Source organism: Xiphias gladius, chromosome 1 (genome assembly GCF_016859285.1).
Source record: "Xiphias gladius isolate SHS-SW01 ecotype Sanya breed wild chromosome 1, ASM1685928v1, whole genome shotgun sequence".
NCBI lineage: Eukaryota > Metazoa > Chordata > Actinopteri > Istiophoriformes > Xiphiidae > Xiphias > Xiphias gladius.
In genome coordinates this window covers 12,596,804-12,624,744 of record NC_053400.1, presented here as the reverse complement: position 1 = coordinate 12,624,744, position 27,941 = coordinate 12,596,804, and the positions used below count along the sequence as shown (strand labels likewise).

Genomic DNA, 27,941 nt, shown 5'->3' with positions numbered 1-27,941 from the left:
CCCGCCCACACAAGTGACGCGTCAGGGACCGTGTGGAGCGGAGAGAGGAAAGCAGCTTTAATTGCGGGGCAGAGAGAAAAGCCAGCGATGGCTTCGCTCGGGCAGGAGCACCGCTATGGGCTCTCCTGTGGAAAAAATAACCGAGGCAGCCCCAGCAGGACGCTGTACCATGTCAAGCTCACGGACACGGCTATCAGAGCGCTGGAGGCTTATCAAAACCTCAAGGTACCTTTTCCTCCTGTGTGTTTGTGTGTATGTGTGTGCGCGAGATGAATTCATACTTCCACTTGTTAAAGTTGTCGCCTCCGCTTTCCTTCTCTCTCGCTGTTGCATTTAGTTGAATTACAGTTCGGTTGTTTGTTTGACCTTTTTCCGTTTTTCTTTCAAACAACCTCTTCTAGTAGTAGGACTAAATACATGAGGGAAACGCAAAAAAAAGTTTACAGTTCTCGTCTAACTGCGTTACACCTTGAATCAGCCGGCTACATCGCTGCAGAGCACACACGGACTGAACCCTGCGATTGTCGGGAAAGACGAGCCCGTCAGCTGTTTGCTGGGAAATCTTCCGGCTGCCTCACAGTAAAGCAGATAGTCTGCAGTCTGCCTACTTAGCTAATTGACGAGTAGGCTAGTTTGTCTCATAATTAGCTCCAGTGGAGACCATTAACAGCACCGGCATTACCGGTAGTACAACTCAGATTTACATTCAAACAGATTACAGCCTGATTGTGTTTAATAGAATAATTTAGATTACAGAGCTTTTTGGATATGTGTAACTATGCCACCACAAATGACTTCTTTTTCTTTCTTTCTTTCTTTCTTTCTTTCTTTCTCACACTGTAGGGGTCTTTACCAAGTGAACCATCAATTTGTTTCAAAGGAAACCAAGGGGTAAGTTTGTTATTATTTTTATTACTATTATTATTATTTATGTTCATTTATTGTGCACATTAAGCGTAATCTTGTTATAAATCCAATCTAACCATAAAGAACAAGCAGATAAAGTGGCAGATTACTTAATCACTATTTAAAGCAGTGTTTGCAAACCAAGTAATAATTATTTATCTGCGTACCACAAGGCCTCAGCTCATTTGTTCAAATGAATGAAACAGCACGAGACGTGTAAGAAGGCAACGCATCAGTCTGACATCTCTTAAAATGAACAGTCTATGCCAAATAGTTTCTTAAATTCAACAACTGCGGAGAAGCTTTTGTTCATTACATGTTGCTGTTGACTCACATGTCCGGCCATACGGCTGCCTTCAGAGCGTTCAGATGAGAGCTTATAGCTTGTCGTCTCCAGCAGATAGTAGGCATGCAGGTTACTGGGTCAGGCTGGTGACTGTGGAGAGGCTTTGTTAGGTCAGTGAGCGGCGCTGGGAAAAGGACGGACGGGAGGGAGGGTGGGAGGATGTGCGCACACTCACTGGCGGAGCCGGAGTCAACAGCGTGGAGAGGATTCATCATAAGTCAAATGAGGAGCCTTAAGTGACACAGTTTAGCCGTGTGCACCTTGTTCTCATTTGGGAAAATGCATTTTAACAAAATATCTGTGTGGCTGTGCATTTACTGAATCTAATACTATTACACTCTATTATTGAACCATAATCGGCAGCACACAGCCTGAACTACTGTACATGTGTTAAGACTAAAGTCAGGAGCAGCTGTGTCCCTGGGGAATACTTTACTTTCCAGTCAATTCTAATTGCATGGACTGGTTAGACAGAATTGCAACCCCCTCTTCCTGTCGGGAAGATGAGCGGCGGTGAGTCTTGTAGGGGCTTATGTGGTTAACAGACTGGATTAATTCTTTAAGTGTGTATAGTGGTGGAGAGTGTGTTGCTCCCAGTTTTTCTGAATTTGAGGTACTGAGGTATTTTGGAAAAGTTAGTTTTAACTGAAAGAGTGTGGCACTCTGAAAATGTTCCCGAAATCTTTACTATTATCAAAAATTATAATCTGGAGGGTGTGACTTTCTAAATTTTCCAGTATGTTTGCGTAAAGTTTTCAAACTGGCTCTTGCCCAAACTGTCGGGCAGGCTTGCCTGCCCTCAAAGCAGTTCTCAGTGCTTGGGGTCAGGCACTGGAGGTCAGGGGGCAGTTGGTCAGCTGCTGTCTTTTTCTGGCGCTTTAGATCCCAACTGCAACTCCAACAAGGCACAGGGCGATGACAGGAATATGTTGCGGCATTAAATTAGAAGAAAAGCTGCAAATCCAATCCAAGGCTTCACAGCTCACACACTAAGCTGTGGGACTGAGTTTGTGCTGAGAAGTAGTTAACCATAAAACTTCACTTGATGATTGGGTTCAGGCCACTTGATTGGAGAAACTACTGTAGCTGCAAAATACAGCTTTCTTAAATAGACAGGCATGAATCTGGTTACCTTAAGAGGCAGTTTGATGACTTTGTCCTGTACCAAAGGCAAGAGGGAAATGCCAGCTGTTAAAACCAAAAGAAAGGAAATTAAACTGATTTTGTATCGCACTGATTGTATGGTAGTTTTTCTCAGCAAGGACTCATAATGGTCAGATTTAATGTAGCAGAGTGCTTTATTGAATACTCTATTGAGACATGTTTGGGGACCCGAGTGAGGCCTGGACGTGCGTCGGAGGTTTGACACCATTGCAGTTTATCTTTGGACCTCTACTGTCACTATGGTGGCTGAGGGATTGCAGAGAATTTCACACCACTCCCCTATATATGGCACAGAGAGCTAAAGTTATTAGCCAAATGAATGTTTAGAGGTAATTACAGAAGCCATAATGCTCCTGATTACAGTGTGAGACATCATGACTTCAGCTTTCCCTGTCTGCCTGACTCAGACATTCATGAATGTGTGTTTTTGTTTTTGAATGTGTAAGTGTGTGTGGCATTGGCACACTTTAGCTGTAGTAATGGCTAGACAGATTATATGAACTCTGGCCTGCTAATTTTCCCATCCTATTCCCAGGTTGGAATCCCACTTTTTCTTTGTGTGTGTGTGTGTGTGTGTGTGTGTGTGTGTGTGTGTGTGTGTGTAATGAAAGAGAGACCACACTTTGTATGCTAAAGTGGTGTGTGTGAGTTATGTACCTCATACAATGCACGTATTTTTATGTGTTAAATGTGGGTGTGGATCTTGTTGTGTTACGTGAGTGTGTGTGTGTGTGTGTGTGTGTCTGTGTGTCTGTGTGTGTGTTTATGCTGTGTCTTGTGTGGCCTAAAGGCATGATTTATTCATGTCCCACCTCCTCTTTCCTGTCCTGCCCTCTCTGCCTATTGTGTACCAGTCTTTAGCCTGGCAGGACCAGAGTGGATCCCGTGAGGATCCTCTCTGTGTGGTGTGTGTTTGTTTGCTTGGTTTGTCTGTGTGCATAAAAGAGCAAGGGACTGAGGGAATTTTTGGCACTTGCTTTTCTGTAAGTATCTGTGTGTTTGAGTGCAGTTTTTTTCCCCCCCGTCTGTGCTGTCTATACTGAGATCCCCAGAGTCCCCTCTGATTGTTGGTTGTCTCCTTTGATTTGAATAACAATGAGTGGGGGAATGCAGGCTGTGTGTTGTCACCCTGCTTGGATCCCCCAAAAAGGATCAGCTCGACGCATTACAGTCAGTCCAGATGTGTTGTGGCCTGCCCCGAGGGTTTGTTTGTGCCCAACATGATATAAAATCCCCTGCTGTGGATCTAATGGAGTGAAGACTAAAGTAGAGAGCACTTCAGAAGTCTTCCATCATAAACATTGAACCATGACCACAGTTTGAAGTCTAGACCTTTATCTGACTTTTTCAGTTGTTTTTTTTTTTTTACATCGGAAACACTGATGTTACTTCAATTAAAGTAGAAGCTGAAGACATAACTATAAAACCTGGCAGATTATCTAAATGACTACGATATCAAGCACTGTAAAAATGTATTCTTAATTTGTGCATATATCATATTGAAGAATCAAATTAGTACTTAAAAACACATGAAAAAAAGTTGGGCAATTAATATAAGCACATGCATAGTTTCACATTGCAAAAGGGCTTTCACTGCATTCCAGTAATCTATTCAGTGTACTGTATATGTTGTGTATGTCACTTGTTATAAATGTGTATTTTATCTCAGATCAAGTTAATCAGTGTGTGCCCACAAAGAGGAAATTGTTGTGAGATTATGATGTTTTAAATACTGGTGCTACTGCTCACTACTTCTTCTAAAAAGCCAAGAATGAAAATCTTGTGTGCCGACGGGATTACATATTTATTTAGCCAACGTGTGAGTGCAAGATGAAGACAAGTGGCCCTCTGAGATCCAGCAGCAGCTCAAGAAAAATGCGTTCTCTGTCCAATTAAGCAGCTTGGAGATACGGAGCACATCTTGGCTCGCTGAGGAACGTGTCCCGTCTAATTCCCTCATGTGAAAATCCACACCATAAGCTAATGAGGCATTAAAGAGTACAGACACACACACACACACAAACACACACGTGTATCATGGTATGGCCCTGGATGTCTGGAAACATAGCGTTCTGTTGGAGTATGGGCTTTTGTTAGGCACAATGACCCACAATTTGTTGAAGTTGACAGTTTGGCCCTCAGGCACCTGCCAGAGATGTATCCTTCTTGGCATTGCAGGGGGAAACCTCAGGGGATGCTTGTGGCACAGCAGCCCTTCCTATCCTCCTCCCTCTTCCTCCTCCTTCATACCCAACCTCCTCTCATCCAATACTGGAGCTTACAGCTCTAGCAGCAGCTCTGTCCCTCTGTGAACTTGCAATTGAAAAGGAATGGAAGGTGATTACAGGCTGGGGCTTGATTACATGCACTGTCTCCAACTCAAGACAGCAACATTAATCATTCACTTCCAGCATGTGGAATTCAGCTAGAGCGAAGACACTGCGTAGCTCCTAGCGTTAACTGATTGACAGTTAACTGACTGTGGGATCATAAACACAATTCTGTATTAATCATGCAAAATCTCCAGTTTCGGTCTTTGTATATTCTTCTCTTTCACTGCTGCCCTCCTACCTTCTTTTGACCACTGGGCCAGAGACACAGACAACATTGTGTTTTGTATCGCTGTCGTCCATTGTGGATGGGACTGGTCTTAAATGGCATGTGTCAACTTGTGGCCCTGGGAACGATTGGGCTCTTTTGTTTGTGATGAGATGACGAGAAGTAGTGTTTACTGAAGTGTGGTGAGGATGAGGGTGGTGGCTGGCTGGCTGGCTGGCGGTCTGTCTGAGCATGTGTGTGTGTTTGTGTCTGTCATAGTGTGTGTGTGTGTGTGTGTGTGTGTGTGTGTCTGTCTAAGCCACTGGCGGAGATGTTGGGCTGACTTTGGCCTTTCTCCCTCCTCAGTCTTATGAGTGGCAGTAATGCTGATTACACCCTGGTGAGAGGAGCTGGAGCTGAGCCCCTCTTTGCTCACGCTGGATTAACACAGACACCCACACACATACACAGAGATTGCATTAGCACCCGACCCAGAGTGACTTACCCCCTGCTGATAACAGACAGCGGTGGTGGCGACAGGTTTCACTCCCTCCTCCACCTCCTCCTGCACCTCCTCCCTCTCCTCCTATCAACCACAAAGGGGAAGCAGTGCCATGGCATCACACTCTGGAGCCGAGGAGGCCAGAACAAAAGATGGCCTGTTTTCAGAAGGCCATTACTCAGGCTGCAGAGGATGTGGAAACAATAGGCTGCATGAGATCTACACCCAGACCCCACATTCAACCAAAAGCTAGCAGGAAACATAAGCCCTGTGCACCGACAGCAGTCTCTCACAGCTTTTGTTCAATCGACTTTATAGTTTGATAAAGTCAGGAAAATGAGCCTTTCCCGTCCTGCAGCTTAAACATGTGGAGACATTTATGACATGTGAGAGTGAACTGTGGCTCATTAAGATAGTGTCGCCACACATATTGACAGTTTTTTTACTTTTATTGTGTCAAAACTTTAACAGCTAAAATTTTACAGTGGTGGTTTCTGTTTTACTTGGCAAGTATTTCCGAGCTGGAAATTTGAAATCTGATGCATGTCGGTGGTGTACTCTTTTGACTATAGACTAGGGGTCGACCGATTATTGGCCTGGCCGATTATCGGATCTGATATTCAGCATTTTTATGATTATCGGAATCATTAAAAAAAATTTTTTTTTTTATCCAATCGCCAATAAAATAAATAAATTTAAAAATGTGCTCTGATTCAGCCGCCTCACCCTGTCTGTAGTCACCATTATGTGACTTGAGCAATGCCCCACCCGCAGCACTACCCGACTGGTTACACACCATGAGTAACAGCCTGAAGGCTACTGTCACAGATGGGCACAGAGGAACGCATTTGGAGCAGCTCCAGTGAGCAAGCGGAGCTGTGTGTCAAAAGTAAGGCAGCAGATATTCTTAAAGTTGCGATAAACTTCACAGTCCTCTACGCTGAAGCTGCAAAAACACAAAAATATATGCATTGGTATTCCAAATTGAGAACCGCACCAAAAACAAACAATAAATTCCACATGAGCACTTTGCAGCCTGTGTATGAAGCTGATAATTACATATATACATTCAGGAGGCAGATTATTAGGTGCACCCAGCTAAAAGTAATGTCGTCTAATATGATAGTCCTGCAATAAATCCTCCATTCATGGAGGTCATAATGTACAGTTTTTATTACAATTGTTTTAGAGAGTCGTTGAATCTATTGTATGATCTTTTTTGAGGATGTAGTGTGTGGCCCTGTTGAGCTGTTTTGCATTATACAGAGAGGTTTTTCTATTATTTACACTGGCATACCAAAGTAGTGGATGATACTGTATTTATTGGGTAGGTTGAAACAAGATATGTATGATTGTAAAGAAGACTGGAAAAGAAAGAGGTTCTACTGCTTTACTGTTATGAACCTGTTCCCTGGGTCAAACACTGGTAAGCAGGTAAGAGTTAAAGAAAACACAATACAGCGCCTTTACAACACCAAACACGTGTACACACACGCAAGCATACAGTTGCAGAATTTGGTGTAAACACACAATCGGAGCTATCACTGCACATATTAATATTTGTGGTTTTCTTAAAGAGGGGGCATTCAGCTCAAAAAGCCAAGAAGCCCAGGGAACTGCAATTAACATCTCACTGAACCTTAAACAGCTGCTGCTGTGTTCCCTTTCATATGCTGTCGGGGTGAAATGTCTTCACATTTATTCAGCCTAATTTCTAACAAGATTAATGTAGCAAGATCATGAACAAAAATGTTGGGAGGCCTGAGGGAATGGATGTGTGCTGATTTATTGCTTGTGTGATATGTAGGGAAAGTGCTGCTCACTTTGGATCAGTCAGTAAAGAGAAATAGGAATTCAGGAAGTAACATTCAAGGGAACACTGTACAAGAAAATTGCAGCCCATTTATTACTGTGTGGCAGTATGTTTTTTTGTTTTTGTTTTTTTTTCCGCCTTTTGTTTCTGTAGACTGTGGATACTGTTGAAAGCAGTCGTTTTCACATAACTAGGCTGATCAGGCCCCTTTTTTGGACTCTGTTCGATTGATTGACATATTTCTCCTTTAAGCTTTGTTGCACGTGTTAGTGTGGGACAAATTACACCTCCAGGATTCTTATAATGAGCCAGTCACACCAGCATTTAAACCAGCAAATGTCTGAAAAAAATCAATTCTCGTCCATGTTTACAATTATGTAATTTTCCTTTGTGCACTGCCAACATCTACATATAGAATAGGCCTTCAGATAATTTTCCTTTGCTCCAAATCTGAAGTAAATTACTTAAATTATAAAACTTGAAGGGAGTCTGTCAGATAAACAGATACAGGTAAACAGCTAAAATCACGTTGAAACAAAAAGTGTTGTAAAGTTGGATGAAGAAGAAAACAGATGGACATACAGGCCTACGCCAAGAGTAACGCCTTTGAGAGAGATGAATGGAGACGGGGTGGAGAGTCGGGAAAGGCTAGATATTTGCTTTTTACTAAAACAGAGGAGGAATTATTGGAAAAAAGGAAATACTGTCCTAGCTGTATTAACTAGAGCTAGAATTGGGAATGTGGAGATTGAGACAGAGGTAGGCTCAAGGATAAGAATCATCTGGAAGTGAATGTGTGAAGTTACTAGGCACCGGGGGGCCATGGTTTGGGTTAAAAGAATGAATTATATGTTGAAACACTTGTTAGATTCAGGATTCTCTAGGTTTGCCTCTTTGCCTTTTGGCCTCTGGGGGTCACTGAGCATTTCTGAGGACATAAAGCACTCCCAAATGTAGGGCATTTTCTATTATATTAATTTCTAAAGAATAGACCCTTTCTGATAAGTGTTTTCACACATAAACACCTTGGTAACTGTTTGTTGAATGAAGCAGAAAGAAAACTGCAGCAACAATCGCATAGATCAGAATCAACCAATGGATTCCCTAAAAATTTGACCTGAAAGGAAGACGATAATTATTTCATTATTCATGGTCAGCTGAAATCTTTTACTGCCAATTCCTTCGTAAGAGCACCTCTTTGGGTTTGAGTTGCCGGGTGTGCCTCTCAGGAGACTGCAGTAGGCCTTGGTGCATGCCCCAGCAGCTGTGAACGAGAGTGCTTGTTGTAATTTGCACAGCGGGGGTCCAGTAGTCTGCCTGTGCAGGTCATACGAACCGCCATCAGTGGACGAATGCCAGCGAACGCTCCTGGGTGCTCTGCACAACTGCGCATTTGTAACAGCTGGAATCCTGTTACGGCACACAGCACAATCCAATGAACACTAAGTCCATAAATTGTTAATCGTTGCTACTCTACAGGAAGTTTTGAGGAAATGTCCTCTGATGATCTCCTCTCTGACTAAGGGGGTTTGTATCAAAAGTGGACGTAGCCTCAATAAGAATAACATTTAAGTTCTTGCGTATTTAAGACATTTAAGTTCTTGCGTATTTAAGACATTCCAACTAGATTTGCATTATATCTGCAGCTCTTACACGCATCCCCAAATATGGGTGGGTTAACTCTCAGGCTCTCCAGCACCGACAAAAACTAATGGTGCAAAAAAAGCCCAAAAAAACCCAAAACCTTATGCTTTCAATTAGTGTTCACTCTTTGGGAATCTTAAGTTTTGTTTAAACAACACCAGTATAGTTTTATGACTTTGTTGAGTTCTTACATTGTACAGATTGGCTCCCATACCATGTTCCTATGAAATGACATTGGTCCAGATTACTTAGCCATACCCTACCTTTCTGCTCTCCTAATACTGTACATCCCAGGAAATGATAATCACACTTCTTGTAAAAGTTACTTTTCGCTGGAAGTGGAATTCAAAACCGCAATAAGGCTCTTAACCATCTGTTTGGGCTGTTTCAAGAAATCCATGTAAGCAACATTTGCCAGGGAGACAGTCAACCTTTCATTTAGGAAATTCTGCTTTCTTGACTCAATAGTCAAATGGACACCAAACCCTGGCCTAAACCCTTTTCTTATTCATGGGATTTTGTGTTCTTTTCTTTATTGGGTTCACAACTGCAAATAATGATTATTATCATTGTAGATAAAGATGACATACATTTTTTTAATTAAAAAGAAAATTGGACCATCAGCGCGGGGGGGGCAGATGTTTAGCAGGTGTAATATTCACAATGTTCACCATCTTAGTTTAGCTTGTTAGCATGCAAAAATTCTGGTGCTAATTCTCTCAAGGTGTGTCCCCCAAAAAGGCACCTTTCCCATTACATGTAGTGATCTAAGCAACTTTAAAGGATTAATTGAATATGACAATTATTTATAATTAATTTTCTGTTGGCTCCACTTACTGGCTGACAGCTTTAGCACTTTTAGGCAATCGATTATCTCAAACCATAGTTTGCAGAGAACTGAAACATGACCTCTTGTTTTATGGAGCTCTGACTACCAGCTGTTTTTCTGGTTTCGTAACTAATTAAAAGTTTTTCATTCAGAACAGGGAGATTACTTGAATGACAAAGATGAGCAAGGAGTTAGTGTTTACAATGACAACAGTATTTATATCAGCATCTTTATTTGTATCACCATAGTGGTTGTTGAAATAACAAGGCTTTAAACTATTTAATATTTAGTTAATGGATATGACTAAGTGGTCGTTAAAAAGAGAGTACATCATCTTCTTGTGAATTGTTAACAAAAATGTCTTGTGGTGAGAAAGAATCCTTTCTGCGATACCGTCCAGTGTGGTTACGTGTTTTCTGACCTCTGTGTCTCACAAACAGTGAGACATCCAGTATTAACCTACGGGCTAAGCATGTATCACTGAGGGGCTACCCACAGGCAGCTATATATAATCCAGAAGAGGACTAATAAAACCTAAGTTATGTTGGAAACTGAGGAGATCCACCTGTGCAGCTACATGTACATGCAAGCTGGTCTGTATCTTTCAGTGGTATCAGAGCTCAGCTGTGTATAGTTTGTATGAATTCCTGTGGTGAAAGCCTGCGTGTAAAGACATGTGCAGCAGGCCGATAAGAGAATAGAGCCAATGTCTGTGTTGCTTTGTGGAACACTTGAAAAATTATATTCTTTGATATACATTTTCACTGTTCAGTGTTTTATGTCTGTGGATGCCAGTGTCACATGCACGCACACAGGTGGACAAATTTGAACAGGCAATGGACATGGTTGGCCAAGTGTGTATGAAAAAAGAGGAAACCAGAGAAAGCAGAGGAAAACCCCCATGAAAACTTAACACCTAAATTTGCTTCCTGCCCCGAAAAGATGGCATGCAGCATGAAGAATGGGATTGCTGCTGAACTGCTGACCCCCCTGCAACTGTTATGAGCGGTGAAGAATACTTGTGATAACAGGGTGGGTCTGCTCTGGGACCTTCACTCTGAGATTTACCTTATTTACTGTATTTACTGTACTTCCTGACAAGCTAGAATATATCTCTGTATCCATTTCTCTCTTACTCTCTTTCATGTACCCCCACACATTCCTTTAGTGCCGCTGGAGCGCAGTGCTGCAAATTCCTCATAAAACTAAATGAAAGTACCAGTGAAGTATTGCAGAGTTCTGCTTTCATAAACGTGCAATTACATATTCTTCAGTGGTCAAATCAGTGTAGATCCTGACTTTTTCTGATCCTCGTTTTTCCTGATCTGTTATTATATGTCTCTGTGTGTGTTCGTGTGTGCATTTGTCTGCCCTGGAGGGTGCAGCCCTGGCTCAGCTGCGCTCCACTGAATCTGCCAGGAGATCTCATGGAGGCCTCAGTGGAGCGGACTCTTAAAAACACTGTTTACCCAGGGATATTTATTTAAAGTTACAGAGCAGCACAAAGTCTTGCTCAAGACCCTCTGTGTGTGTGTGTGTGTGTGTGTGTGTGTGTGTGTGTGTGTGTGTGTGTGTGTGTGTGTGTGTGTGTGTGTGTGTGTGTGTGTGTGTGTGTGTGTGTGTGTGTGTGTGTGTGTACACCTTTATGTTACCTCTTTGGGACATTTTGGGGTCTTTTTTAAGGTTAGGGTTAGGCATGAATTTGTTAGGGTTTGGGTTAGGCTCTGTGTGTGTGTACTTGTATGGCTATACATTGCGAGGCACAGTTAGAGGTTTAGACCACTGGAGTGAAGACATTTTGGGAAAGTGAGGACATTTTTGGTAGGTCTTCACACCTTCTAAGGGCTGAGGGTAATGACTATCATAGTCACAGGGCTTTCTAGTCAAACAACTGTACTGTGTGTTCATAAGTTCTCATTATCTCCTAGATTTTCCCCAGTGACAATCATCAGATCATGCATGTACTTTCTTTCTGTACTCTGGCGGAAGACTCGTGTTCAAGTCATCTGGTTTCAGGACGGTCTTTGTGGAACATGAATGAGAACCTGCTGGGCTTTGAAGAACAGACAAGCGATTTTTTTTTTTTTTTTAACATCATAATGTTTAAATGAAGGATATGCAATGTAATTTATCATATGTAGATCTTTGAGGGGGTATTAGCTTCCTCCTACAGGGGGAAACGCAAACACTTGTAAGTATGGAAAAGGAAAGAGGAAAGAGCCTGTTTCCTCAATTTGGAAACAGATGAGGTGGAACTACACAGGTGTATTTCCTGTGTCTTTGGTGTTCCCGTATTTTTACATTTAAATGGTTTTTCACCTCGCAAAACAGGGAGTTGTCAAGCATGGTCAAATATTGGTTGGGCAGTCGGTTTGTCTGGCTGTCCAATACACTGGGCAGTAGCAAGGTATGTCGATTTTCATGAAATTAGGTGTCGATATTCAGGGTCCTCAGAGAAAGGACATAAAACCTACAGTAATCAAGCACCTTTTAAGTTAATATTACAAACTTGTTGGTAACAGTTAAACAATATAACTCTTATAACTTTTCTATCTTCTTTCAAATTGATACATTTTTATTATAAAAAAGTTGATTATAGCCACTTTAATGTTTCTGTTGAGCACCTGACCTTTTGTGTTGTGCGCCACCATCTGACCAAACTTTCCACTTGTAAAGAAATCTCTGAATCGGATTGCTAGAAAATTCACAGAACATGTTCATGATTCAAAAAGGGTGAAGCCAGAGGGTGAATTTTGTGCCATTCTCAGCTAAATGGCCCTATCTTTTTTGGTTTGCTTTTTTTTTTTTTTTTTACAAGCTTTATGTGTATTGGTAGCCTCGCTAGAAATTTCAAAATTGTCAGCGTGCTGTTTGTTCCATGAAACACCTCTGTGTTATTGGAAGTAATGAACAGGAGCTACTATCAAGCCTTTTTAAGGTAAACGACTCCTTCCAGACCTAGTAACTACATTTGTCAGAGTCGGGTGGGCTGAAAGTTGAGAAAAAAGAAACTTGACTGATTTATGATGATTGCAAAAACCTTGCCTTTGGACGGCCCTGTGTTCTTGGCTACAAAGCATTTGGCATCAGTTTGTCTCTGAAATTCTGCTGAGTAGATAATCGCTTTTCCCTACCAAAAGTTGACAGCTTGAAAGATAACAAAAGATGCATGAACTCTTAGGAAAATAGTGACAAGTTAAAGCAACTGGCTGGTACCGGGCCAGTGAAACAATATAACTATTCTTCTAATCCGTGTGATTATGTGCACACAAGTAGTGTTGAATACTTGGGTTAATGTCTTTAGACACACAAAAGCATGATTAAAAACAGAAAATCTGGCATATGATTGACTTTACACTAGTATGTGGATGCAGTTAACTTAAGTGTTGTTGCTTATGCAATTATTTGCCAGTCATCTGCCGATATGTTTGTTGGCCTATCTGTTTTGAATAAAATCTGACTTTCTTATTGTTTTTCTTCACAGTACATCAAGATCCCAGCTCCCACACCAGAGTCGCTGTCTGCACTTCGCGTCTTCTCGTTCTACTTATCCAGCGACAGCAAAGACCAACCTCAAGCCAGTTTTGATTGCATCCATCAATATGTCTCAAGGTATGGAGTTAGACAGTTGAAACATGCTATTTATTTAACTACAAAATAAGCTAAGAATAATTAGTTGGTGTGCCTACGACCCTGATTTTAAGCCTAATCAATTGGGATAGCCAAAGGAATAACAACATTTCACTCAATAACACATTGTATATAATTAAAAGACTTCCAAACTTTGAAAGAAAAATATGCTCTGGAAAAGCAAGACTTTTATAGGTATCTACAGTTGTGCTATTATATGGACCAAGTTGTTAAAAATTACCCACCAGATAACGATGATCCAGTGCTGAAAGAACTTTTAGGGGTTTATTTGTCAGAGTTGGACAGAGGTATTATATCCAGACCATAGAAGGGCTTCATGACAAACAGGTATGGTAAAAATAAATGTGAAATGAAGATAATTTTGAGATTTCAAAGGAGGAATGGTACAGCTGTTGTGACTTTCAATGGAAGTGCACCAACTTGCATACATGGAGAGACTTAGGATGGAAGTGTCTATATATATAATATAATTTTTTTTTTTTTTTTTAACCTGAAAGCACACTTGACAGGAGAGGATTCCAAGTGCTGGAGACTGTGTGGGAGCCGAGATGCCAATCACTGGCATTTATTTTGGGAATGTCCAGCAATAAGAAATTTCTGGTCAGAGACAAAACATTGGAAGGCACATAAATTACAAAAATACCTTTCCAGTTTAAGCTTTTATTTTAGGAAAATTTGACTTTCATCCAGGGCAGTTCAACGAATATTTATGTGGAATGGAAAAGAGGAATGGACAGATATAGTTAATGAAGTGTACATAATGGAAAAAAAATACTTTTTCATTTTGCCTACAAATGAACAGATTTACTAAGCTATGGTCAAAATGGGTTTTCTATGTACAACAGTCATGGCCAGACTTTATGGAGTTAACAAATGAATAGATCCATTGCTGTTGTGAGTTTTTTTCCTAACCAATTTTTTTGTTTTAAAATTTAAATAACTTACTGTATCGTCTCCCAACCTGTTAATGCACATCTTTGTTACTGTACATCCCTCTTTACGAATGTAAAATAGTTATTGCAAATGTTATAGGATGAACTCAGCCCTCATTTTCATCTTAACTACACATCTGTAACATTTTGTGACTGCATATTGCACGGTAGCGACGCTAGCATGGTGACAAAATCTGTCAACAGACAGACAGACACCTGCCAAAGTACTCAAAACTGCCTATGTGCTAATTCCTGCTACAGCAGGTGTCCCCAGGACAGACACACAGAGACTCACAAGGGTGAAAGCAGTCGAATGAGAAGGGAAGGGTTTTAAGTCATGCTGTTCGTTTGTTGCAGACTTCTAGTGCTCTCTGTGACTGCAAGGCTTGGTCTTTGTTGAAATGTTCTCATCTATCCTCTAAATGAAGAATTACAAAAAAAGGAACTTCGGTATAATGTATGTCATGCATGAAAGAGCACATAAAGTACTATTCAATTTATTTCTTCTTAAAATTTTTCACCAAACTCAGCAAAGTGATATTTTCCTGATTCTAGATCCTGACTCGAGCTCCATGGAAAAAGTACCTATAAATAATTTTTTCCCTTTAAGTCAGCAAAGAATTATGGCAAATATTCACCCCGAAAATGGATTCAATGCAAAGTTTCCCGATGTCTGTCACAAAAATTGAAGGTTCAACTGTTTGAGGTGAGCTACCGGCTGTGGCACGGGACCCCAGACGATAGCTTTTTGTCATCTTCAGAGGTCAGCAGACTTGCACCGCATTTTTTTTCATGATTCATCGGCTCTCTCTGTGCCCACGCCTCTGAGTCCATCGTGAGAAACAGTTCTGCTCAGGATGGGGCAAATGTAATTTCCTGTATATTTCTGGGCTGACCCTCTCATTACTGAGACCCGTGATGCCTTGTTTATGGACTGGATATGCTTGGAAAGTGAGGGTTACGCTCTATTGCTGCCTCCTGCTGCCAGACGACTAGCTGTGGTCTGAACTGAGAGTCAGTCTGGTTCCAGTCAACTGCTGGAGCCAAGAGCAACAGCATAACAGTGTGAGGGCAAGGTTTTGCTCTCTCTGCCCTCACATTTGTTTTGATATTTAGAAGATAAAGAGGAGATATGATAAATTGTCAAGTATATAATTGTGTTGTGAAAAATAAAAATTGGATCAGGGAAAAGGACTCCTCTATTTAAAAAAAAAAAAAAAAAAAAAAAACTGCATTTGGCAGCACAGTAAATCCTTGATTTATTTAAAGCACTAATGCAGCCCATGTTCGTGTATTAAACTTTTTACTTTTGTCCAAGATGATTCTTGTTTTGCAAGTGTGCTGGCAGGAGCCACGTTAATCCTGGTGGTTTTCCACAGGCTCTATCCTGCTTTGAACCAGGATATCTGGCTTTCTCACATGTAGCAGACTGAGGGGCTATATCTAGCCTGTGACATAACATACAGTAACCATAGACCTGTCTTAGCCAGCTTCTGCCACAAAGCCACTTTACGCTGCATGGAGTCCATTTTGGTATGCTGCTCTAAGATAACTTATGGGACTGGGTTTTTACAGTGTTTACTGTAGAGCCAGGAGAGAATCCTGCAGTTCAATGGCTCTGTGTTTTTGTCTTGCAGTGACGGCCGTGAGCAGCTGGAAGGTCAGGGCATAATCCAGGACAAGATCACCGTGTGTGCCACCGACGAATCCTACCAGATGACCCGTGAGAGAATGTCTCAGGTGGAGAAGGACAGCTGGAGCCGTTCTGCCATTGAGATCAAACCGGGAGCCACACATCCAAGTAAGAATAGACTGGAGGCCTCTGTGGTGCAAAAACAGAGGATCAGAGGATGATACATCTGCAGATTTTCATGGGGAAGGGCCAAACAGCTTTAATCTTAGAGAGGGATTAGTACAGTGGCATACACTGATTGCATATAAAAATAAAAATAGAAATATAATGGCACCAATTAAAGTAATAAGAGGATTTGCCTTGCTTGAAAAATATCGTTCTATTCATTGTTCAAAGCTATAAACCAGATATTTTCCTGTTGTGATGTGGAATGAAACCAGACGGGAAGGCCACATTTTTGGGTAAACAAACAAGTACAACACCTTAGTCTTGTCGAAATATATAAATATTAATTATTTTCTTATAGTTTTTTAACTTTTGGTTGTCAGTGTGTTATTAAGCCCCATTTTGTCTCTCTTCATACATCTGGCTTTGAAAAGAGTGTTTGCCAAGCAACATCTGTCTTTGAACTTTCATTTCAGCGGTGGAAGGCCAGGAGGAGATTCAAATCCAGGTTCTTACCATTTATGCTACTGAAGGGAATATTTTTTTAAGAAGTGATGGGGGCATAGCTCCAAAACGTAGCTGCTGAAATTAATTGTTAACTGCATAGGGCAGTAAATAGTTTCATTTTTGTAGCAAACAGCTTAATTTGCTGCAAGGTGATGCCAAATGCTTGTACAGAAATGGCTCACTGTTGGTCCAGGAATAACTCAAACCTCTGATAATTACAACAAGTTAACCTGATGTTTGCCATGAAACTGAAAAGCATAAATTCACAGATATATGATAAGTTGTTACTTTATAAATACATTTCTTGCCACATTTGCCAGAGTTGTTTGTGTGTGTGTGTGTGTGTGTGTGTGTGTGTGTGTGTGTGTGTGTGTGTGTGTGTGTGTGTGTGTGTGTGTGTGTGTGTGTGTGTGTGTGTGTGTGTGTGTGTGTGTGTGTGTGTGTGTGTGTGTGTGTTTTTATGATCTTAATCACCAAGGATACTTTACAGCATATGAAACATATGACAACATGAACTGGCGGGCTATCTCCTCTCTTCTTTTCTCTTTTTTTCTCTCCTCCCAACCTTTGCTGTGGTTATGCAATATTGTTTCTTGGCATGATTCTAGACCCCCATGTCAGTGCTGGAGCTCCAGGAAAGCTGAAACTCTGGGTGGTTTAGACCAAATTTAGACTTTTTGGATTGTGCAACATCAGGTCTTAAGGTGAAGATGACTTGGCAACATTTATGGCCAGAGGGAAACATTTAATAACTGCACACTACATTCCCCTTTCAGCCTCAGGAGGTGTCCATGAACAGAGTGCATATTATCAGGCATGCCAAAATCTATAGATCATGCATCTGACACTCCATAAATCCCACACCATAATTATTACATAATTCAGAGTATTTTTTGTCACGATTACTGGCTGGTAATGAGGTAATGATAATGCATAGAGTTATTATGTCTTGGCAGGACATACTTTTGTGCTCAAAAGGAAAGCCTTCTTTACCTGTACCTTGGCCCCTCTCTGACCTTCAAAGCACAGATTAACCCGTAATGGGATTAGCACAGAAAGGGTAGCTTTCACTGCTCTAACATGCATCATCTGTTTGCAGCAGGGTTGTAAGCAATGATCAAGTGGCTGTTTACAGTACAACTATATCTCCAACAAGAATTACACCGTATGTCTGATCACTTAGATCACTATAAATCCTGTTCTTGTTCTGCATTCAGGTAAATGTGTCAAGCTGCACAAGAGGCCAGCTCCTCCTCCTGCGTCGGACAGCAGCTTCTATAAGCAGTCTGCCAACAGCCGGAGGAATGGCTGTATGGCCACGACGACCCAGAAGCCCCTGAGGGAACGCATTATCCACCTGCTGGCTCTCAAACCCTACAGGAAACCAGAGCTGCTGCTGTGGCTCGAAAGAGAAAGAGCTGGCCCCAAGGACAAGGCCGAGCTGAGCCCTATACTGGAGGAGGTATGCAGAAATAATGTGCATGTATGTGTCCATGCATACACATAGTGTCTATAACACACATCACATCACGCACAAATGGACTGCACACATATGTTTTTTATATTTATATGACCTGTACAATCCTAAACACACTTGTACACGTCTTTAAAAAAAAAACACATTGTGGCGTGTGTTGCATGTCTGAAATGCATTTAATACCATTAAAATATACAGGAAAACACTGCGTTCATTTTTCTCAGAGGAGACTTAAAGAACTGCAATCATTCCTAATATAGCAGTAACAATGCTACACTTTGGCGTTGTGGCAGGGTGGAATATGACAATTTTGAAGCGTATGTGACCCAGGATCTGAAAAGTAGAGATCTACAGTACATTCCATCGAGCAAACATATAATCTTGTGCTGAAAGAAACCCACAGCCAGCTGCTTTAATTGAACTTGTGATCTAATTTAGAAACGTTTACTTACGTGACTTTCCTGTATACATTTTTGAGTAATTCCTAAATGATGTTTGCGTGTTTGTACTTTCATCATTGGTGTGCATATGTGTGTGTGTTTGTGTGCGTGTGCCTGTGTGCGTGTGCATGTGTGCTAGTTGATGTGTGTGCACGCATGTGGCTTTTGTGCCTGTGCGTGTGTGTAATTTGGTTGGCGCTGTAATTGTCTCTGCAGAGATTGCGTTTGCAGCGGGGTGGGGCGCTCTGTCAGGAGGCCCCAGAAAGATAGATGTCCTCCGAGAAAGGCGGTCTGACGAGATTAGAGAGGAGGGTAAAGTCACAGTGAGAAAGAGAGCCTGAGAAGTTGGGAAGATAATCAGAGAAAAAGAGTTTTACTGTTCAGGAATGTGGATGTGCCACTTTCACATCCTGGACTACAGTTAGTGATGGTTTTACTATTTGACCCACTTACCACAAATAATGTTGTTTCTTCATTACAAAAAGACAACTATAATTTCTACAACTGCAGTGGTCAATTTATCCTGATAACACAAGTTCGCTAGAAGTCCAATTGTAAAGGTTAACAAAATAAAAGCTAGAATAGTGTGGGTTTTATTTTTCATGGAGGTTTAATTTTAAATCAAGAAAGGGATTTAATATGTTATTAAATTTTTCTTTTTTGTTTTTTAAATTGATTTGATTAATGGTGTGTTGCCATTTTGGATATTTTGAGTTAATTTATACTGGCTCATGAATATTTGGCAAGTGATAATCCACATGGACAAAAAAAAAAGGTTGCAGTTTTGATTTGCTAGAGTAACAAAATAAAAACTATATCAGTTAGTAAGAAAAGTAGATAAATTATCGGCATAATATATGTGAATGTTCTATATAAGTCATCAGTTAAATTAATACTCGTCAGACTGACCTGAGGGACCAAAAGTCTGTGATATGCATTGTATGTTGAGGAATAGTTTCACATAATGGTATCTAGCAATATCAAAGACACACTACAGATAATGGTCATATGAAATGTACTTTTTGTCAAATATGAGAAAATGTTTTAGGCTGCAGTACAGCAGGAAACACATGCGGTGATAACGGTGGTGGTGTTGCACAATGCATTCCCTGTTAGGAAAATAAATGTTGTCTGTTCCTTAGTTTGTGTGTGTGACTGGAGTTTTTATTCTGGTAGATGCTGACATGTCCGATTTCACATAATCTAACATAAAATCCAAGCATTAGATTCTAAGTATTTTGTCACGCGGTTAAGCTGTGTGCTCAGGTGTGAATTAAATCAGAAGTGAAAGACTTCCATGGGAGTTTAAAGTAACATCATGTGGCGTCCTGCATTTCAGGTGGCAAAAGTGAATCCCAAAGACAGCAGCTACCTGCTAAAGGATGACTTCTACAAGCACGTGCAGAGGGACTGGCCAGGCTACAGCGAGGAGGAGAGGCAGCTGATCAGCAGGCTGCTGGCCAGGTGGGCCGGAGGCATGGGCAAAATAGGGATGCCATCTCTGCTGTTACACTCCCCTCTGTCATTAGAAAGCCTGTTTCTTTGTGACTTGGTGTGTTTATGCAAGTGTCTCTTCACTTTTCAGTATGTCGGGAATCAACACTAACTATTCCTTAGTGGTGGTGACACAATCGTTATCATGACTGACAAAACAAACCTGTAGCATAACTCTAAAAAGAAATAGGTAACAGCAATTGGACATGACGACTCTTCATTTTTAGCAGAGCGATTGTTTCTCACAGCTCTGGGCAGAAAGTGGCTTCCATCTTTATCTGTTGTCTCTCCTACTGTTCTCCACATCTTCTTCTCTCATTCCCACACATCTCTCTGCGTGAGCTAATCAACACTCAGAAACAGAGCTTGTCTGTACCTGCTGCACAAAGAAGCTCTGTTTCATTTTCATGCTCAGCTTTATTAGTTTTCCTGTAAATCCACATAACTGCAGTGACGCCAGTTAAAATTGAATGTTTCCAAACTCCACATAGTTGATATCTTTTTGTCTAATTGTCAAATTACCATGTTTTTCTCTCTGTTTAACAGGAAGATGCAGCCGCAGATTAGCACCCAATCAAGAAATCTTCATGCAAATGTGTCGATACTAAAGACCTCAGAGGATACGACACTACATCACAGCACAGGGAAAAATCCTGCAGTGGTAAGTGGCCATATTGTTTTTCATTAACCTTATAAAATGTGTGGAAGTGACTAATGTGTTTTTAAAATGGCGCTTCTTTTCTGTACTTGTTTCTCCATATGGAAATGTAAATTAGTATATATTTACCAAATATATTACACATGTAGCGTTTGAATTGTTGCCTCTTAGTCTTTGACTTTGTCTTTGGCTTACTGGTTTTTGATGAGTGCTGGCTTTTACTTTGCAGAGGTGATGTGAGCTTGTGAATGGTGTTAATCGTGTATGTAGTTTGACGGTCAGAGTTTGAGACCAGATCGACAAGTTGCAGGTTGTTCGTAAGGAAATAGTCATTTGTGATTTGAGCGATAAAGGTTGATTTCTCTCTTTTTCTTCTCTCTTTTCCAGAAACGCCCCGTGCCTTTTGACTCACTGGAAAGGCTAGCCGTTAAGAGACAAAAACTTATAGAGCAGAGGTCACAACAGCAGCCCACTGTAAACGGACTCTTTAACAATAGAGGAGGACATGACAATGCAGCTCCGACCCTCAACCCCAGCTTCCACACAAAGACTGAGTTTCAAAGAACAACTAACCATACTGGTAACCAGAATGGCTCACCAGGAGGCCACAGTGGCCTTCCTCTCATGCACAAACTGTCCAGCACCTCTGACGCAACTGTGCCAGAGAGCAAGGAGCAAGAGCCCAAAGTAAGCCGCCATCAGCCACCGCAGGGTGGCTCTAACTGCACTCACCAGCAGCTCACAACCAGCCAGCACAGAAAGAAGAAATCTAAAAAGCACAAAGACAAGGAGCGGGAGAGGTTAAAAGACAGCCAGGGCAGCGATTGGTTGGAGACAAATCCTGACCTGAAGCACCCGGACAAATTTGACAGTAAGGCCCCTTTTTCTTTTACTCTCACTAGCCTCCATTCCTCTTATACTGTTTGATCGCAGAGCTGAAACCAACACAGTGATGCAGGGGGAGAGTCTTGATCATTTTTTTTAAACCTAATTTCATAGTACAGGCTTTGTTTGAAGACACATTGCAAAGGTGACATCTCCGACACACCATTTTGTTGTCATGTGTCTGAACTGTTGTTTTTTCTCTGCACTTGCCTGCATAATAATACGTTACCCACACATACTTGACCGCTGGTAATGGTGTGTGAGGTCTCTATGAGCCGCCTTTGGTCTCAGCTCACTGGTGCACATATACAGTATTATCTTTTGAGCATGTCTGTGTTTGCTCCCTTAAGCTCACTCTCTTGAGTCCTCAGTGTGTTATGTGGCCGACTGACTCAACAACAGCTCAAGCAGTGCTTTGGGTCTCTAAGCTGAGATGTCTCCTGATACCTATAAACGCGCGCGCGCGCGCACACACACACACACACACTCACACTGTGGCTTTTTCAAAACAAAAACAAATTGCTTAACATTCAGTCAGTGACAAAGTGTCATGTAGATGCGTGTTTTGACTCAACTCGATTTCTTTATCTTCTAAAAAAAATTTTTTTTTTTTCCCAGATCCTGACATCACAAATGCTGTGGCCTCTGAGGAGAAGCCGGATTATGTGCTGTGAGTATAAACATGATTTCAATTCATTTTATTGTGATCGCTATTCAGTTGTCAGAACTTGCAGTGATTGGCCCTGGTACAGGATAGTAGACAGACATTACTTGTTTTCCATATTTATTGGTATTGTTTACATCCATACAACTTGTTCTACTGAAAGATTTGATGAAGAATTGTCTCCAATGGCAATGAATGGGGGTACACCTGTGTCACAGCAGCATAATAATGCGGCCATATGCTGTCATCTTGTGTCAAAAAGAGGTACCTCACAGAAAGAAAAGAAAATTAGGATTTGAGGATATGCCCCATAAAATTCAGATGGAGGAGTGTGTCCTTTGCATGCCTTAATCTGTTGTATATGATCAGTTAGATTGGCCACGGTGAATACCGTCTGTGATGTTAACCAGCATAACATCAGCATAACATCACATGTACTTCATCACTAACTGTATGAGTGTTTGTACGCGTGTGTCTCCTTGTAGCACCTACGGCACCATAAGGAGTTTGGAGCAACGTCAGAGGTACCAGGAAGATTTCTGCGCAGAGTATGACGAGTACAAAGACCTCCACTCACGGATCGCCACCATAACTCACATGTTTGTTCAGCTAGGATCCAAGATCAAGAGCCTGTCCCCTGGCACACAAGACTATAAGGTACACACAACTACAACTCATCTGAGCTGTTTTTGACATGCACACACACACACAAACACAAACACACAGGTATTTTCCGCAGCAGAATTAATATTTACAATTTAATCATTTTTTGTTTTTTATGCCATGTAGATAATGGAAGACCAAATACTAGAAAAGTACAACAAGTATCGGAAGGTAAGTCAAATTCTTGTTGCCATTTAAATGGTTAAAGCTGTTTTTTCTTGTATTGGATTTTACTTTTGATCTTCTTAAACTAATCAGATGGCAATCTTTTTTATGCAGTAGGAGACCTCAAGTTTAATTAAGAACCTTCCTTGACTGATTATGGGATTTGAAAAACTTACACCTAAATGTTTATATTGACCATGCCTACAACATATAAATTAAACAGATAAGGAGTCTCCATCCACCTGTTTCCATGCGCATTTCAATTTGCGCATGAAAGTAACTGAGGTGAAACGTCAAAATTTGTAGAAAACTCCATCTATCACAAGAAAGTTTTTTTTATGCCTGGCTGAGGTGGAAAAGTTGATGAATTGCTAAAGGCAAATTATGACAAAGTGCAATGGAAACAGACTTGGCAAATAAATTGTGACGTGCATGAAGCGTGTTGACTTAAACGCCCACTGAAGAGATTAAAAATAGCAGCAGATCTGTGTGGAGTGATGAGGAGACTGTAACATTCCTCACATTAATAGATGAAACAAACATAAAATCCATATTTCCATCATGTTTTCTACATTGTTTTCCACAGTTTAAAGATTGCCTGCCGCTCTTCATTTTGTTGCACCCTCTTTTTCGGCAACATTTTAAGGGCATCCGAGTGGAGAATTAGCACCACCAACTGTTTATCTTGATGAATCGACTCCTAATTTTCGCTTAATGGTAGTAGATGGAAAAGCACATTAATTCACATTTCCTTTTGCTGATTTTCTCGGAATTCGGTTAAATTTTGCACAACCTTTGGACGGAAAACCAGCTATGGGGAAAAGGTCATTATTTCCTTTCAATAAATACTGTAACTAAATCTGTAACATTCACATGCAAAAAATATGAATTGATTTTACTATTGTAGTAAGTAAGACAAATGTTGAAATATAGGATGTTTTACAGGGAAAGGTACTAGCATCAGCACCCTAATTATAAGCCAAAGCATATGTGGCTCCAATCATCTTTTGAGCCTCAGCACTGTGTAACCACAGCTCCTCTCTTTAATGAGTGCTCGAAATTCCAGACAAATTGCTCTGGGGAAAAAAAACATTTGATGTATGCCATTTTTTCTTTTACCAAACGTTAAATGTTTCAAACTGTGAGTGGTCAGTGCACCATTTTATTTTCTTTGTTCACTTGTTTGTCTCTAGTAGTGTAATGTATTAATTTTTTCAATGTGTCAAACCTGTGGAGTGAAAATAGTTGTACTATCATAGTGTGATAGTTTTCATTCCCCAGTGCTAAACAGCTGGAAGTTGCAGAGATATGTCTATAAAATCAGCTTTGAACCAGAAGTTGCTGGGCTTCAGGTTTTACGTTCAGTGTCATTAGATTTAAAAGGGTCCGTGCAATGGTTCAGCACTGGGCTCCATGTGGTTTCCGACCTCTGCATCATCAGTTCAGATATTTCACATCATCTGGTCACTTGGCAGAAGACTAACTGCTTGTTTGCTGGGGGAGAATGTGGGAATGTGAAAACGAATGTGAAAACCTTTTCATTAAAACGCTTTCACCCCTCTCCACAGAAGTTCCCAGGCTACCGGGAGGAAAAGAAACGCTGCGAGTATCTCCATGAGAAACTGTCCTTCATCAAACAGCTCATCATAGACTATGATGTCTCTCAGGCTTCTTCATAGCAGAGGCTCCTCCCCTCACACGTTGACATCAGATTTTTTATATGGAAGCTCCATTCTTTGCAGAAACAGCACAGGTGTCAAACAAGGCGTTGTTACCTGAGAGTGATATAGAAGGTTTCGGATGAAACTGCAGGCGTCAACACAGACTGCTTCCGCTGGGACTATGGATGACGCTGTGAGCACTAATGATTATAAGTCAAGAACTGATTTCACTCTGGTATTTGTAAGTCTATTTGTATTGAAGCTATTATTTCTTTCTAATGTTATGTTCATGGGAAAAGTTCAAGGGAGAAGCAATGATAGTCTGGGGATTATGAGATTTGCGCGTCTGTGCATGTCCCGATGCCATGACAGACAGTTTCCCTAATAGTTTTTGCCAGCCCTGTTAAAACCAGTGTCAGTGTAAGCCACTTTGTTGGAAATATGTAAAAGGTAGCAAATATGACTTTGACTCACTCACTTTGGTTTTGACACATTAAGTCAATCATTGCTCCAGGCAAGTTTTCACTTTCCTTTTTTAAAAATTTATAGATTTCAATATGCAGTCAAAGAGAGTGTCGTCTAAAAAATATCCATATCAAAGTTGCCTCATGCGTGATACATGATTGAAGCAGCCCATTGCAAAAAAGTCATAGTTTAAGTCATTTCATCTCAGATTCAGCCTTTACATCTCTTTATGCAGATGGGACAAGATAACTCCACTTGCTTCCATTGTAGTTCCCCGTAATGTTTCAGGCATGTTTAAAGCAATCACTGCATCAGCATCAAGACACTGACACCTGATTTTTTTTTTTAACAAAGTCTTAAAAGAAGTTGATTTTGTATTGGAAATAGGTGAAATAATCTCATCCTCTGGGAGAAGGTAAGGTTGTTAGGACTCAATAATATACAAAGTGGTGCATTAAAATGAAGATATTTTTGCATTATAGCCATTAAGGGGTTTCTACTGTTCACTTGGATTCTTCTGGTTAGCTTGTCTTGTGAATGGAGCATGTGGTGTATTGCACAGTAAATTCAAATTCTTAAAACACTTTATAACATTTTGAAAGCAGATGACTATTATGATAAAGAATTGGAAAATATTAAAATGGATGGATATGTTAATAGAACCCGATGCAGCACAGCACAATGACGTATATGCTGTCTCCCAGGAGCACTCGTGTCTACCTAAAGTATTGATTCACCACACCTCTTTCTTTTGAATGATTGGTAAAGGGACCAAAATGCTTGGCCTTAATGGCTTTGCAATAGCTTGGTGAGGAAAGATGATTTTCCTCCGCAAAACATTTACTAACATGGTTAATCAGGCGGCCAGTCTCGTTTTGAAGTATTTCAACCCACTAGAGAGAAACGTGTTTCTCTCTTTTGCTTAAAACTACTGATGTATTTATTTTAAGCCAGCTTCCTCTGTCCTGTGTTGTTGGTCTCCTCAGACCTTGTTAGATCAAAGTGTTTGTATCCAAGCGGCTTGGGGGGGAGTAAGTTGGGAGAGGTTGTGAGTGGATGAAAGGCTCGGCTATCATAATATGTTGTATGTTTTGTCTCTGTCTGACCTGACACAGTTGTGGAGAGTCACTGGGTTGAAGCTGCCCCAAAGTCTTTTAAATATTAATGTTGAAATGGCAAAGAAAAGCTTCAGATGAGAGGGTTGGTGGCCACTTCACCCAATACTTAAAACTTGTCTGACAATGGTTCGCTTATACACTATAAAGAAAAAAAACTCTTATCACACACTACGAGAGTAAGGTGCAAAGCATGGAGGTACATTACGTATTTGTTCATATTGTACTGCATGGTTGGATTACTTGAGCCATTTGAGAATTCAGACAGCACGACAAAAATGGGAGACGACACACTAAATTGTGGGCTTTGATAGCGTACAGTGAACGATTTCAGTATCATCCCTACATTGTTGGTCCTCATGGAAATAAGGAGCCATATTAGTAAAAAATGTCCATTTGCTACATCATAACCAGTTTTGGTACTTGAGTATTTTAAATACTAGGACGGAGGTTTTTATATCCTAATCCTTAACAATCAGTACCCATGCAGGTTTTTTGCACTAAACCCAGTTTTGTTTTTTTTTGTTTTTTTAAAGGTGTGTGTGGGGGGGGGGGCAGGCTCGTGAAATATCCATTCAGATTGTAATTGTTCATCGTGGTTTTGTACTGAATGTTATCACAAAGTCAATGACGTACGTAGAAGCCTTAAGATTACCCTTTTATAGGACAAAAACCTTCAAACTGCCAATATCAACACACTCATCTGATATCTGCCTTATATTACTGTTAGCTATTAAACCTGTCTCGGCCATTTCACTGTTCAAATGGATGCCAACGGTGGCTTTCTCACACGTTTGAATATTACTTTCTGGAGGCAAAATATTTCATAATGTATTTAAAAAATTGCTTAGTGCACACTTTGATTCGCTATGATGGCAAGTCTTACTCAGAAGATGCATTTGCAATCCCTCTGGTACTTTTTTTAAATCATCACTGAGGCCTATGGTCAGGTATTTATCATTAGGAATATAACTGTGGTTTGTAATATCACTGATATTCCTGTTTGCATCCCATCTGACCAAGCTCTGAGTATATGGTTGATTGGAAGACTCTCTTCAGTGATTTCTGCTGTATACATTTCAAAAAAATCAAATTCTTAAAATAACAATTGTCAATCACTTTCAAGTAGGGGGTGGTAATTATGAAAATGTTTCAGGGGGAAAATGATATGATGTGTCAATTGGTTGATTGAAGACCATAATTATCTGTGGGTATTTGACTATGATGAAAGACTCACTGGTCTTGAAGACAGAATATTTCTTACAAAGTCACTAAATTAATTCTATTTATCTGTGCCAGCCTCAGCTACAATAGAAGGTTCATAAGGTGTTTTGTTTTTTGGACTGGTGCTGAGCGTTCACAAGGCACCAGTGTGAACTGCACAGTATGTGTTTTTATGTACTGCGTACCTGCTGAAAGGAAGTCAGAGCATTATGAACTGCATTTTACAAATGTATACTTTCTCTTCTCCTGTTGTGCAAAGTTCAAAAGAATAAAAACATCAAAGTTATTTTTGCTTTGAGATTTGCTCTTCGACTTTTATATACAGGTAATCTGTATCATTCATTGATCATCATCATTTGTGTGTTCTTTAATCACAACATTGTTCAGCCGTGCAGACCTC

At 40.6% G+C, this 27,941-nt stretch overlaps 1 protein-coding gene across 1 annotated transcript; it reads left to right on the top strand.

The window, feature by feature from the left end:
- On the top strand, positions 1-27,827 carry LOC120795415 (RNA polymerase II elongation factor ELL-like). Its single transcript, XM_040137335.1, has 12 exons — positions 1-225; positions 844-891; positions 13,227-13,354; positions 15,963-16,126; positions 17,848-18,092; positions 19,887-20,011; positions 20,588-20,702; positions 21,087-21,570; positions 22,203-22,254; positions 22,734-22,905; positions 23,038-23,082; positions 24,645-27,827. Exons 1-12 carry the CDS (start codon positions 88-90, stop codon positions 24,753-24,755), a joined length of 1,827 nt encoding a protein of 608 aa, XP_039993269.1. The 5' UTR covers positions 1-87; the 3' UTR covers positions 24,756-27,827.
- Positions 27,828-27,941: the final 114 nt, after the last annotated feature.

Bases quoted from the DNA above. Each gene is read 5' to 3' on its own strand.
- LOC120795415 (XM_040137335.1), top strand. From the start codon at position 88: ATGGCTTCGCTCGGGCAGGAGCACCGCTATGGGCTCTCCTGTGGAAAA. The intron at 20,703-21,086 runs GTAAGTGGCCAT...TCTCTTTTCCAG, and splicing joins CAGGGAAAAATCCTGCAGTG to AAACGCCCCGTGCCTTTTGA. The intron at 23,083-24,644 runs GTAAGTCAAATT...CCCTCTCCACAG, and splicing joins AGTACAACAAGTATCGGAAG to AAGTTCCCAGGCTACCGGGA.